The sequence below is a fragment of the Camarhynchus parvulus genome, chromosome 2 (genome assembly GCF_901933205.1).
Source record: "Camarhynchus parvulus chromosome 2, STF_HiC, whole genome shotgun sequence".
Lineage (NCBI taxonomy): Eukaryota > Metazoa > Chordata > Aves > Passeriformes > Thraupidae > Camarhynchus > Camarhynchus parvulus.
The window spans coordinates 104,486,367-104,499,512 of record NC_044572.1 but is presented as its reverse complement, the minus strand read 5'-3'; the positions used below and the strand labels follow the sequence as shown (position 1 = coordinate 104,499,512).

Sequence of the window (13,146 nt, the reverse complement as noted above, 5' to 3'; positions counted from 1 at the left end):
AAATTAACAATTTTAAGATGCCTTCTTAGCATATATAGATCGCCTAGGGCTCCTCTATTTCATTTCTATATTAGCTAGACTGAAGGAAAGAGAAAGAAATGGATTTATAACAAACAATAATGATACTTGAATTAAAAACATTCATCTTTGGGTGACTCCTGTAAAGGCAAGATTTTTGAGAACAAGTCTCAGATTTATACCTGTCCTCTGCTCTATGGTACAACTTCCTTGCCAAATATATGCCAACAACAGGAGAGAATCTGAACAAAAACCCATGTTGTGTAAAATCTTAAGTTAAAAATCAGTGCTCAGAACCAAAGAAGTTCAGACTCTTATCTGCAAGCATTACTATTGCTGTAGTGAGAACGACTGTAACTTTAAAATATGTTCTATAAATGGAATCCTATAATTACTAAGCATTTTCTTTTAGACTTTTCAGTATTAGACAAGTTGGTAAAAGAAATCTGACAGAGATCAGATTAGATGATCTACCTTGTGAGTTTTAATAAAACAAAACAAACTCACAACAACAGCAAAAACATCCTGAAAAATCTACCCTCCTTCTTCTAACCCCCTTGAAAAAAGAAGAATTTGAAGACCCTTCAGTAATTGTGAACGTTTGGTTCTCTGCACCAACCCTGGCAGCCAGAGGCTGAAAAGTATCTTAATTTATGGCAGACAAAAGACTACAAAATCTGTCCAGCAACAAAGTATGTACAGCACAGCTGTTCACACAGCCCACACACATCTCACAGGACAACAAATGGGAGAAGAGATACTGGAACTACCTGTGTTACTTCTAAGAAGACGCACTACCTATTGGCAAGGAGTATTCAGAACAGCTGCCCTTCCTTTAGTACTAGAGGCCCCCCAAAAGAGATACTCCCAAAACAGAACACTCACATCCACGTCTGGCCTCTTTAGCAAGTCTTCCACTTTAGCAACATCTCCATTGGCAGCAGCTTTAACCAATTCTTCATTGAGATCTCCAGACTCTTGGGTTTCAAATAATTTTTTCAATAGCTGGGACAATCTCTCTGTAATTGTTAACCAAAGGGCAACTAAGATTACAATTCTAATTACAGAAGAACAGAAAAAAACCCCAGCTACATTTGTTTTGTTTCTAAGGCCATGTACACAGTAATACACAAACTACCATAGAACAGCAGCTGTAAAATGACTGAGTTTGAAATAAGAGCTGCACCCTAGTACCCTTTAGACAGTGGAGACTGCACATTAGACACTTCAAAATAAAGATGATCGAACCATAAATAGTTTTTCTTCTGCAAAATACAAAAGGGTGGGACAAGGTAAAAACATGAACTTATGTATTGCTATTACAGACTTCCTGACATCAGGTATAGCCTGTCTTCTGTGATTTGAAACACTAAGTTTTATTACTTTTCTAGACAGTTTCATGGCCACTGTACTCGGTTCTTTATTGAGAAAACTCACGACATCTATGCCTCCTTAGGAAAAAATCTAGAAAACTATGTAGAAAGTTTTCTTGGCATTAAAGCAAATATGTGAAGAGGAAAGAATAACTAGCTATGACTAAAAAAAGGAAAAATTCTAGTTTCAATTGAAAAGTGCCAACAGAACACAAAACATGCTGGACAGTTTTTCTGCCTTGTTATTATATGAATGACAGCATGTTCAACAAAACTGAAGTGTGATTACATAGACACCAAAAAATCCCACTGTAATTAGTCACAGGATGTCTGACTAAATTTTAAGACAGAAATTTTACAGAAATAAATATCCTGAGTTATAACAAATAACCACCTGCAACAGATCCCTTGCCTGTGCCTGCTATCTTAAACCACCTATTAAACAAGGAGGCTCCTTGTTACTGCCAGTGACACTCTCTGCAAGCCTCAGTCCCTATTTCAATCTGACATCCCTTCTAACCATTTTGAAGTCTTTAGAGTGAACCTCCAAAGACACACCTGCACTGCGACCAAACAGAAGCACCTGATCAATATAACAACATCTCCATATTGACTGCAAGCTTTTTTCCCATCTTTCTCACATAAAACTTCAATTACTCAAACTCCAAGGCTATTATTAATCTTGCATACAAACAATGTATTAATATCTATTAACAATTTTTAATTAACACAAATACTTGCCATACATATGGCAATATTACTAGTTATTCTTCAAACTTACCACCAGATGCATTACTTATAGCAGATCCTGCTGATGCCACCTTTGAGACAGCTGCTGGATTATAGGTCCAAGATGTCCCACAAACCTCTACCTTTAAGTCACTGTCTGAATAGATCTGCTGGACCCGACCAACTTTACCTAAAGTCTGAATTAAAGAAAACATCAAATATAAGTGAAACATTTAGATACCTAAATATTTTATTTTTAATATTATATAAATTTTATTAAGTCCACTGTTTAACAGCACAATCACTACTACTTTTATATAGGTTTCATTAGGTAAGCAGATTGATGCACCTGATCGAGTTTTACACTGAGTTAGACGAAAACTTCAAAGAAAATCCCTTGTAGACTGCTGCAGCCTCCAGATACATTACCAATACTGTACAGGTACAACACCAATAATATACAGGTACATTACTAGAAACACTGCACAAGCTTGACCATTCTGTGAATGCAAGCACACAGCTACTCACTGGAAGCATTGCCTCGGCCCACTCTCCATGACCTCTCTGGAGAAGCTTGATTCGCTCCAGGTCGTAACACACTTGAACAAGGTCTCCCACTTGGAATTGAGAGGTTCCTCCTTCTGCACCTTGAGCAGCATCTCCACTTCGGACAACGTTGGCCTTGGTGAGAACAGCTGGATTAAATGTCCACCTAAACAAATAAACATTTAAAGAAGATCTTAAACACACAAAGCGAAACATATGTTTAAAAATCATCTGTTGTGTAATTTTCTGCTTGTATGCCTATAAACTTTCTGTGGCTGAATACTATAGATACTATATTTGCTGTTATGCATTTTTTTCCATTAACTTGCCTCATTAATTCATTAATTGTGGCTCATTAATTAATTTCAAGGATAAGCTTCAGAGATATACATTTGTAAAGGCAATTAAGAAATATCCTGCCTATGGGGAAGCAAGCTGACAGCAGTGTAGAAGTCCTGAAAGTAGCTATATTGTTACTTTATTTTTACAAGGATAGGAAATAACTGGTTGAAAAGCAGCAGATCCAAGTTGTCTCACAAGGACTGAAGTGTCAGGAAACAACATAAGAAGAACACAGAATTATGGCCCTTCCCCCCAGGTCAAAAGATGCAACATTAAGTTATAACAATACTTTTCAATTAAATGGATGTCCCAGATATATCTCAATTTTCAATCAAACTATCCTCTTGGTAGTTTAAATTGTGCTGATTTAGAGGCACTACACTGTTTCGTCAGGGAGGAGACCACAAGACAGAACAGCTCCTGTCACTGACTCTGCTGACATGACTGCCAGAAGAAAAGTCACTTGCATCCCTTTAGCTGGGAAAACAGTTTTGTTCTGCATCCCTTTGCAATATTAGCAAACTAATATCTTATATCTTGAGGGATATCCTGAATGAACAGTACACTGTTAATTCTTTCTGGACAAACCAAAGAGGGCAAACTCCATATACAACTGAAATGTTATTCCATTCACCTGCTACTTTTTAAAGATAAGCCCAATACTTGAGAGCAAGAGAACAGAAAACCATGTGGCCATAGGAGATTCAAACCCCGCTGTACAGCTGGGTTTGAGTCTTGTTAACATGGATGGAGCTAAGCAAAGTTCAAACCTAAACTGCTTGCAAAGAGTAGTTTTGGCTTCCCCAATACCTCCTGTTCTTGGTCTGTATTTACATAATCTAACATTCCTTTGAATAATAAAAGGCTAGATATGGACCATGCCAAGGTGACTATAGTTTAGACAAGATCCCTCCCGAAGTTTGTTGCCTGTCCTCTTAAACTACTTTACTGAAAACCCACAATGAATTGCTATTACCTTGCCTATTGAAACCATGGGATGGATAGTTTTTCATTAAAAAGGAAGCTACTGCTTAAAACACTGCATTTTGCAAATAAGATAGTCTAGAACATAATTTCGTATTTTGAAAGTAAATTTTCACAAGCGAGAGGCACAGGAAAATTCCTTTTCCCACTAAAGCATCCTCAAAGTGAAGTCCTCATTACACATCTAGAAGGAAATCTTAACAGACACAAAAGGAGAAGAGAAAGCTTCTGGCACCAAGTAATCACAATCACTGAAGGCAAGGGAAGTTTGTGAGAAGCAATGATGAAGGCTATAGAACAAACCTGTTGCCACTTGGATATTGTACTACAATGTCATGGTCCTCATCGATGCCACAAACTGTGCCAGTTGTTGTTAAAGTTTCAAACATGCCATCAGTCCATCCTCCATGACCATGCTGCAAAGACTGCACAATTTCCAAGTCAAGGTCAATGTTTACAAGGTCACCTATTTGCAGCCCACCAGGGTTTCTGTTACCATTTTGCTCACCTGAAAGGGAGTAAGAAAAAAAAGTTTACATCAGCATACTAATTTTCCAAGCAACTTAAAGAGCAGAAGGTAATTTCTGAGACTCATAGAATTGATAAGGTTGGAAAAGACCTTTGAGATTTTCAAGTCCAACCACCAACCAAGCACCACCACCATGTTCACCATTGAACCCTGTTCCAAGTACCCTATCAACATGTTTTCAACACTTCCAGGGACGGTGACTCCACACCAATGTCTCTGCAACCATAGTGGCCAACAGGTAAAAAAAAACTTTGGAAACTCTGGCAACAGAACTGTGTGTTTCTTGTTGAGTTTTCAAGGCAAATAGCAGTGACGCTGGCAAATGCTAAATACTTGTGACAAGTTCCACTATGGGCTCTAACTGGGATCTTAAAAGCTATCATATGGTGTTAGACATCTGGACACATACAAGCTCTGGTGTCAATAAAACAACAGTGCTTTTGGGCAAGGAGATTACATCTCTTAGTATTTAAGCCAGCTCTGTAAGAATGAACAGCTATGTTTGGCTTTTTAGAAATACACTGCACAGGACACACAACACAATTAATAACTTAATGATCACTTAAAAGCTCCCTTGTCATCCCCTTGGCACACTGATACCAATTAGAATTTAGAAAAGCATGACAATTTATCATTAGGACATAGAAATGTTACTATTTACACTTCACTAGTAAGGACAGTACTTTTGGATGACATTTAGAAAATAAAGGGAAATCCAGAGTGAGTATAATTAATACAAATCAACATGAATTTACTTCAGCTTACCTAACACAGGACAATGGTCTCTGTAGAAAGAGCCTCCTTTTGCATCTTGAACACATTTCAGGTCAGACTACGGAGAGAGATTGAGAAAACTTTAGTCCTCAGTGACCGAGTCTCCAGGTCAGTGAAACCAAAACTGAAATATTTAATTGAGAAAGGCTGAAAATTGTATGTACAAAAAACATGTCCCATGATGCACATAATCTCTAATAGTTTCCAATCTATCAGCCTTGACATTCTCAAGACTTTAATAACCTTTAAAAATATAAGAGGCTATAAAGGATGAGAAATTTTTAGTTCAAAGACAGGAATTAACACAAAGCACCTTTGCATTGTTCTATTTAGTTATTTTTCCTTTTAAAAAATAAGGAAATATCATTTAATGCCTGCCAGTGCTGCCCACTCTTCCCAACACTTTTTGACAGATCCATGTTTAACTTGGAAGAAAACTTGCCACTCAGATTCTATAAAATGAAAACTTCTTTATTAAGAATATGAGGAAGGGTATTACTTCAAAAAAGCCTACAAAATACTACACTGAGCTAAACATGCTCTTTTTAAAGAGAAAAGTTTTAAAGTTCATCCTTCATAAAACTGTTTCATATTATGAGAAAGAGAAGCTTCAAGTGTGGTAACCAACTCCTACTCATAAAGCCAGCAGATTTTCTATAATTCTCCTTTCCTTTATGTGTAATGCTTAATTCCAAATAGCTATCATCTGCCATTGTTCCTTATGAAACAATTCTCACTAAACAAAGGACATTTTTGTGTGCAAAATAAGTGGGGAAGGAGATCAGAAACTGCAAAATGTCTCAGAATATTCTATGGCATGGGGGAGGAAGTAGGGGACAGGTGGTGGTAATGATATAATTAACCACAACTAAACATACTTGAACAATTCTTTTACCCCTGCCCGGGATTTACTGACAGACTGTCCTCCTGAAAAAGGATTAAAATGAAAACTCTGAACTCTTCCAAATCATCAAGGCTCTGAAGAGCACAATACCACCCTTGGCAACTGGTAAGCAGAAACAATACAAAATTCAATCTATATAGAATGTACCATCACTTTGGAAATACGATGAAGACAGCCAGAGGAAAACAATGAGATTTTAGCCGCTCTTCAAATCCCCTGAGGAAGCAGAGAAAGCTCGCTCAGCACAGCAGCAGCAGGCCTGCGGCAGGATGCTGCCACCCGGTGGGCAGGTGCTGGGTTAAGCCCTGCCGCAGACAAAGGGGCTGCGCGGCCCATCCCAGATGGCAAACTCATTCATTCCCCGGAACCAGGGAGACTGAACGTGCCCGGGAGCACCGCGTCTCACCCACTGAATGCAAGCCCTCCGTGTCAGGCAACAAGCAGCTGTCTGTGAAGGAGACAAGGAGGGGTGCACACGCAAGAGCTGCTGTCACATTCTTCAGAACACTAAGAATAGAGCGCAGGAGAGTCCAAAGGCTCTCCTCCCTGCCAGGCAAAATCGGGGTGAAAGACTGCTTGTGTTACAGCAAGTGTTAATGCACTGAGCAGACTGATGGCTAAAACCTAGCAGAAGAAACAAAATGCTCATTAAAAGGCTAATTACTATTTTGCAGCTAACATTACTAGGAAGCCTGTTATGGTATCCTAAATTTTATAGAAAAAAACCCAAAACTCAGAAACCTGCACATTTTACCCTGCCTGCACTGTGACCTGCACACAGTTTACTTCTGGAATATAATGATATGCTTGGTTGAAAAACTAAATGGTAGATTGCTGTCCAACCTCAGCCTCACAACTGTCTTCCTTTCTCTTACATGATGTAGTCAATGTTTCATTGCTAAAGAATAAAACAAGAGTCTGATCTAACTATAGCAGAAAAGCAAGGGAATGTGGCTTTTTTTTTCTTTTTCCCAGAAGCCTTCAACAAAATAATGGAGGACCCAAAACACACAGAAAGATAAGACACCTACAGATATTAAGGTAGCACAAAATAAACTTATATACTGTATATAAGCAGAGTGCCTTTGGCAATGTGGCAAACAGCACTACTAAGAAAAATACTTTATCAACATGATAAAGGCCTGCAAATACCTTAAAATATAACCAAACTCAAACAAGATTCTGGAGTTTTAAGACAGAAAACTGTAGTTAGTTGTATTTCAGTGCCACAAAAGCTGGGTAAGCATCTACAATTTTCCTTCTAGCACTCAGCTGTTATACTTCTCAGAGAAAGAAAATAAGTTTTCTCTTGCCCAAGTAATTTAAGTAAAAAATCAGGGATGATGTTAAGCTCCTGGTCACACTACTCTGAGGACCACATGGCAGGAGGCCCCCCTAGTGCACATGGAGCAAAAACACACATGGATGGAGCCTGGATGCACCAGGCTTTGCACTTCAGAGAATCCCACTGGGATTTCTAAAAGTTACCCTGAGACTTCAATATCAATCAAAATAGCAGATTGTTTGGAGATGACATGTGCAAGTGTAAAAGGGGAAGTACCAAAACAAGGGATGTTAGAATACAAGTTTTAGACTCACAGTGACACTATCAGAAAAAGAAGTAACAACTGTGAGGCAGGGTATAATGTAAATACATTGTGGAGATGAACAAATCAGCATTTCTACAATGACTTGATGGAGAAATCATTTGATAAACTTCAAGTAGGATTCTTTCAGGAAACAGAAAAATAAGCTAAAGATCTTGTAGAATTTGTGTACGATTAAGAGACAGAAAGCCCAGTTAAGCAGGTAATCAATCAGAACTCAAGGAAAAGCATGCAAATCAGACATTGCACTGCACAACTTGCAGGTCAGTTGATGCACATGAGCAATGGGTAATAATGGTCTCTGCCTACCATGGAGAACTCTGGTCTTCTAGCACTCACACTTTAACTTCCTAAAAATCTGCATTCCAGCAGCATGTGATTCTCTTACATAGAGATCACGACTTGCCCAGTCAAATAGGAAATACAGTAAATGTACTTTGACATACCATCCAATTATACCAATGGAAATAAACAGCAGCAATTTCATCTTCATAAAACTTCAGAGAATGAGAAAATGTAGAGCAATGTCAGCAGTGCTGCCAGATGGTGCAAAAGCACCATTATCCCCGACCTTGAGGAGGAAAACAAAGCTGAAGGAGCAGCTGACTACAGAAATAACTTTTAAGTTACTCCAATCAATATGGAATGCCATCCATCAATACCAGGGAGGAAGGATCCACAGACTTGGTAAGAAAACAAGCTGTGCTGCTGAGAAAAAGAGGAATGTTTGATCCACATGCACTGATGTAGCATCTAACATCAGCAGGAAATATCAGGGGAGAAATTAATACTGATCTTACAGATACACCAGCAGGAATAGTGCCATGGCTGCAATTGTTCAAGGTAGCACTGAATACACACAGTAAAGGTCACTTTAAGTCTTTAAACTCACAACAGCTTTTGGCAAGGAAATCAGCCCTTTGGAGGCAAATGGAAGAAGTTCAGTGCATGCTGCTTTGTCACCGGATTAAGGCAACGAGAGACTGGATAAATCCATATGTTTTAGCTAAAGGTTTATAAGAAATGCCGTGTTTCAAATGTGTGAGGCACAGAAACAATAATAACAGTTTCTTAAAGAGGAAACCAGACCTCAGGCAAATAGTGGGTGAATGGTTTGTAACCTTACTATTTATTATAGGCACTTAAAAAAGCCTTGTGTGTGTAACTTTTTTTTTTAAGGAAGACACTAACCTTGTCAGTTAATACTATAAATAAAATTTGGAAAATGATCAGTAAATACATTTCTCCTTAATGGAAATATTTTTCTTCACAACACAGAAAGATGAAAAACTTGACTTGGTTAAGACTACAGGAGATATGTGACTACATCAAAAAGAAACAAAACAAAGTCTGCTGACAAATGCAAATAAATGCACAAGATAAATGACCAGAGAAGTGAAGATTTGACTGACATTACAGATCTAACAGTTTTAACTACAGTGGAAGAAGTGTATTTTATAACACTCACATAAAATGCCTAGTATATCAAGATATTTACCTTGCTTTTATTTAAAAGAAGGAAGTGGTAACAAGAAATTCTTAAAATCCTCTAGAGCATTTTCAAATAATAACTTCATGGGTAATCCAAATAAAAGTTGATGAACAGACATTAATTATCAATCACCTGGAGACAGGCAATCTCAACTTCCCTTATGCACTCACTATTTGGAATTTGTGGAAAAAAGTACACCAGCACAGATGGCTTACATATTGCTGTGACAGTGATGGATGATAACTACAGATACTTCTTTCAGAGGCTACGCAGATGAAAGCAAAATCTACCAAAACGAGAAACTAGGAGAGGCTAACTGCAGCAAAAAAAAAGGCAAGTGGTACAGAGAAAAGAAATTCTGAAAGAAACAGATTCCTAAATGATGAAACTGTAGCTGGAACTATTTTCCACTGAAAACCAAGGGAAGCCACCAGCTTTACATCCTCAGCTAACGTGATATGAACAAATAAAATCCAGCCACAAGTCCCAAAAGCAAAATCACAATCTTCCCATTAACTTTTTAATTCCATATGACCTCTCTTTCTTGCAAAAGGATGTGGCCACACATTTTTAGAAACGAAAAAATGCCCAAAGCAGGTTACTTGGTTGACAGCTCATTTTGGCTCAGGACTCCGAATACATATAGGTAAGAAACGTGAGCAGCATAACGAGCCATATAAGCCAACAGTAATTCATTCTTACTGAGGATGTAGCAAACATTTTATATGACCTAACCACATCATAAACACAGATTTCAATTCGGGAATTTGTGACGTGTGGCAACAGAAACTCCCAGGCTTAAATGTCAGACTTCAGAAAAAAAAAAACAGAGGCAAGATGCACTTCTCAGCCACTTCATATTTAAACACAGCAAACACAAATAAAACCTCCAAGTATCTGACCAGAAATAAATGCATATTTTCAGTCAGCACCTGCTGCCCCACCAGCCAAACCTCATCTCTCCAAAGCTGGCAGGCCAGATAGATTAATTTTGAGGACCAGATGCAGCCTATAAGCTATCAAACAACAACACTGACTTACAATAATGAGCTGTGTTTCTTTAATCAGCTCCATTAGCATGAGTCAAGTGTTACCCATTTGCAAGTCAGGGTCTCTTCCCAGCTGTATTTACATGGCTACACACTCTTGAGTATTGTTGATTCCACATTCTCTGGACGTTTTTAAACCAATTTCCAAGTACCAAAACAAGTTTGCCCCAACTTTATGTGAACTTTTTGACAGTATCAGCTTTACATAACTGCACATAAATAGTAGTAAACAATAATAACGAATTGCACACTTAACAAATTACTAACCAGTTAAAAAATTGAGCATTACATTCAAACGACCCTCATAGATATTCAAGAATCCATTCTGTCTGAAGTGAAAATTGCATTTTTTGAAAATTGCATTTTTTGAAAACCCCAAAGATAAAGTTAGTGTAGGAATGGATTACAATCAGGTAAGCATCACTTACACAGCCTCCAACTATCCTTTCTGTACATTCATGTGTACATATTTTTTCTCTATTATTCTAAAAAGAACATCTACATACATAGTCTCACACACAGTTTAACAGGCTTTTTTTTTAATTAAGCAAATATCTATATTTCTACAAAACTTGTGTGAAGGACCACCATCACCCCTTCAAATTTACAGCTGCAGTACTTAATGGAGTTTGCTAGAAATAGTTAACATTTTCAAAGGTGGCAAAAATTGGGACACACAGTATTGTTGATTTAAAAATAATAACTTCTTTTTAATTAAGGGAATAACTATTTCAAAGCAGAATGTAACTTATCTCAAATGTACTTTTTTCATGAGAGCAGAAGGAATCTTCAAATCACAGCACTTTTATTATGTAGTCCAAAAATTTTAACATAGCAACTGAAGTCATAACAACCACAACAACAAAAAAATCAGTTGATCTGTATCTCATTCTATCTAGATTTTGTAACCATTACCTTTCCATGTATCACAAGAGAGAAGACACCAAACATTGATTTAATGTTATACTACATTCATTTTTGCCAGTATATAAAGAATTTTCTTTAGAACTGGGGGACACCATGAAGCACATAATTTAATACTGACTCATATTTTGCCCCCAGGATCTTAATGCATCAAAAAGCTGACCTGCACTAAATTACTTTACTCTTTTTAAATGTAACACTAAAATATGTATTTACTGCAAAAGTGGTATTTATTTTCATTTTAAGTATTAAAATTAGCTGTAATTGAGGCTATAAGGTCAAATAGTTTACATTCAAAAAAGTAACTGGTCATTGTTTAACATTTTATTACTGTTACACATCTGACAAGATGACACTTAAATGTTAAATTAACATGGTTTTCCCCTTCACAATCAAACAAAAATCATGCAGAGAAAATGCTAATTAAGATGTTTTAAGCAGCTGATAATCAAAGTAACCTTTCCTTGACCCACATTAGGATAAAACCCAGCAACAGAAGGCACTTAGGCTAGAGTCTGACCCATTTTCTTTCTAAAGCTGAAGAAGTTGCAGGAGAAGATTCAAAAGGAAACAGAAAAATTTAGCGCTAAGCAAATTAAGGTCGTAATTTAATTCAACACCTTTCCATTTGCAAAAATAAAATTGCTCTCAATAGCATTCCAAGTATTGAAGTAATTTTAAAACTGCAAATCTTGCAGTAATCACACCAAAATTTGAAGTCAACGGAATAGTTCAGGAGTGGAAAAACAGGGTTTTTAAAAAAGTTTTTAACTATGCTTGCCATTCTTTTCTGAATTTTAATCTAAACACAACAGTAGCACAGAAAGATAAATGTGTGTGAAGCAAATATTTACTGCGTCAGAAAGCAGCTCTTAACTTGTAGTTATTCACATCTAGTAAATTCCCAGATCAGATTTCCTTACTAATACATATGCATGACCCTTACAGCTGGATTCGCAATGACCTGACTACCAGCATGCAAACTGACAAAGCATATTACAAAAGCAGGACCATAAAGCACAAGTTATTCTTACTGCCCTTCCCCCACCATGCATTTTACCCTTTGTGTTCCTTTATACTCACCATGCCCTCAAAGCCAACTCTGTAAAGGTTTTTAGCACCATTGTCCCAAAGAACATATGCTGCGCTATGTGGACTCGATGCACTCCAATCTTGGATTTCAGTTACCTATTCAGTTGTGAAAATAAGAAAATGGTTTCTAGAGCAAAGACTCAGAAGCACTATTTGAACTTCAAAATTTACTCATCTCTTCAAAATAATGAATGATATTGTAGTTTTACTAAACCTGATAAAATTTGTTCTGAAAATGTTTTCTGCTTGATGCAAATGTTCCCTGGGTGTGTTAAGACAGCAGTCTGAATATATACTTTGTAGGCCTATTTTTCTTTTGTATATTTGGAGGTTATCTAACTACACAGCCAGAGAACAAAATCTGGACTGTTCTGATATGTTTTTACCAGAAGCATCATTTAACTAAGAGAAACAGGATGAAAACTATTCTAATTGCTTCAATATGACTGCTTTAACTTGCATTAGCCTGGTGGCTGTGCACTATGTTAAGAGACAGAGTTTTATTTCCAGAGCCAGTATGATTAACAACAGTATAAAAGGAGAGTGAAAATGTCTTTCCCTGACATTTCTGAAATCAGGAGGCCATGCAGCAAATTCTGAAAACACTTCCATTATTTAAAAAACAGAAAAAAAAATCAGTTTACAGATTTTGCTTTCACTCTTACTTATATTTATTTAAACAGTGTTTCTGCTAGCTACGACCTACCTTTCCACATTTAAAAACATTTATATGCATTTATATATATTTTCAGATGTACAGCTAAACAATCTCTCTAATACAAA

General features: G+C 37.1%; 1 protein-coding gene across 2 annotated transcripts in view; it reads right to left on the bottom strand.

Moving 5' to 3' along the window:
- Nucleotides 1-13,146, bottom strand: part of MIB1 (mindbomb E3 ubiquitin protein ligase 1) — a 77,102-nt gene that overhangs the window by 50,533 nt on the left and 13,423 nt on the right. For both annotated transcript variants that reach the window (XM_030943614.1, XM_030943615.1), the window contains exons 4-9: nucleotides 12,355-12,459; nucleotides 5,287-5,353; nucleotides 4,296-4,500; nucleotides 2,649-2,832; nucleotides 2,173-2,317; nucleotides 904-1,037 (exon numbers count right to left, since the gene is read on the bottom strand). In XM_030943614.1, coding sequence (XP_030799474.1) covers nucleotides 904-1,037; nucleotides 2,173-2,317; nucleotides 2,649-2,832; nucleotides 4,296-4,500; nucleotides 5,287-5,353; nucleotides 12,355-12,459 — 840 coding nt within the window. The remainder of the gene's footprint in view (nucleotides 1-903; nucleotides 1,038-2,172; nucleotides 2,318-2,648; nucleotides 2,833-4,295; nucleotides 4,501-5,286; nucleotides 5,354-12,354; nucleotides 12,460-13,146) is intronic.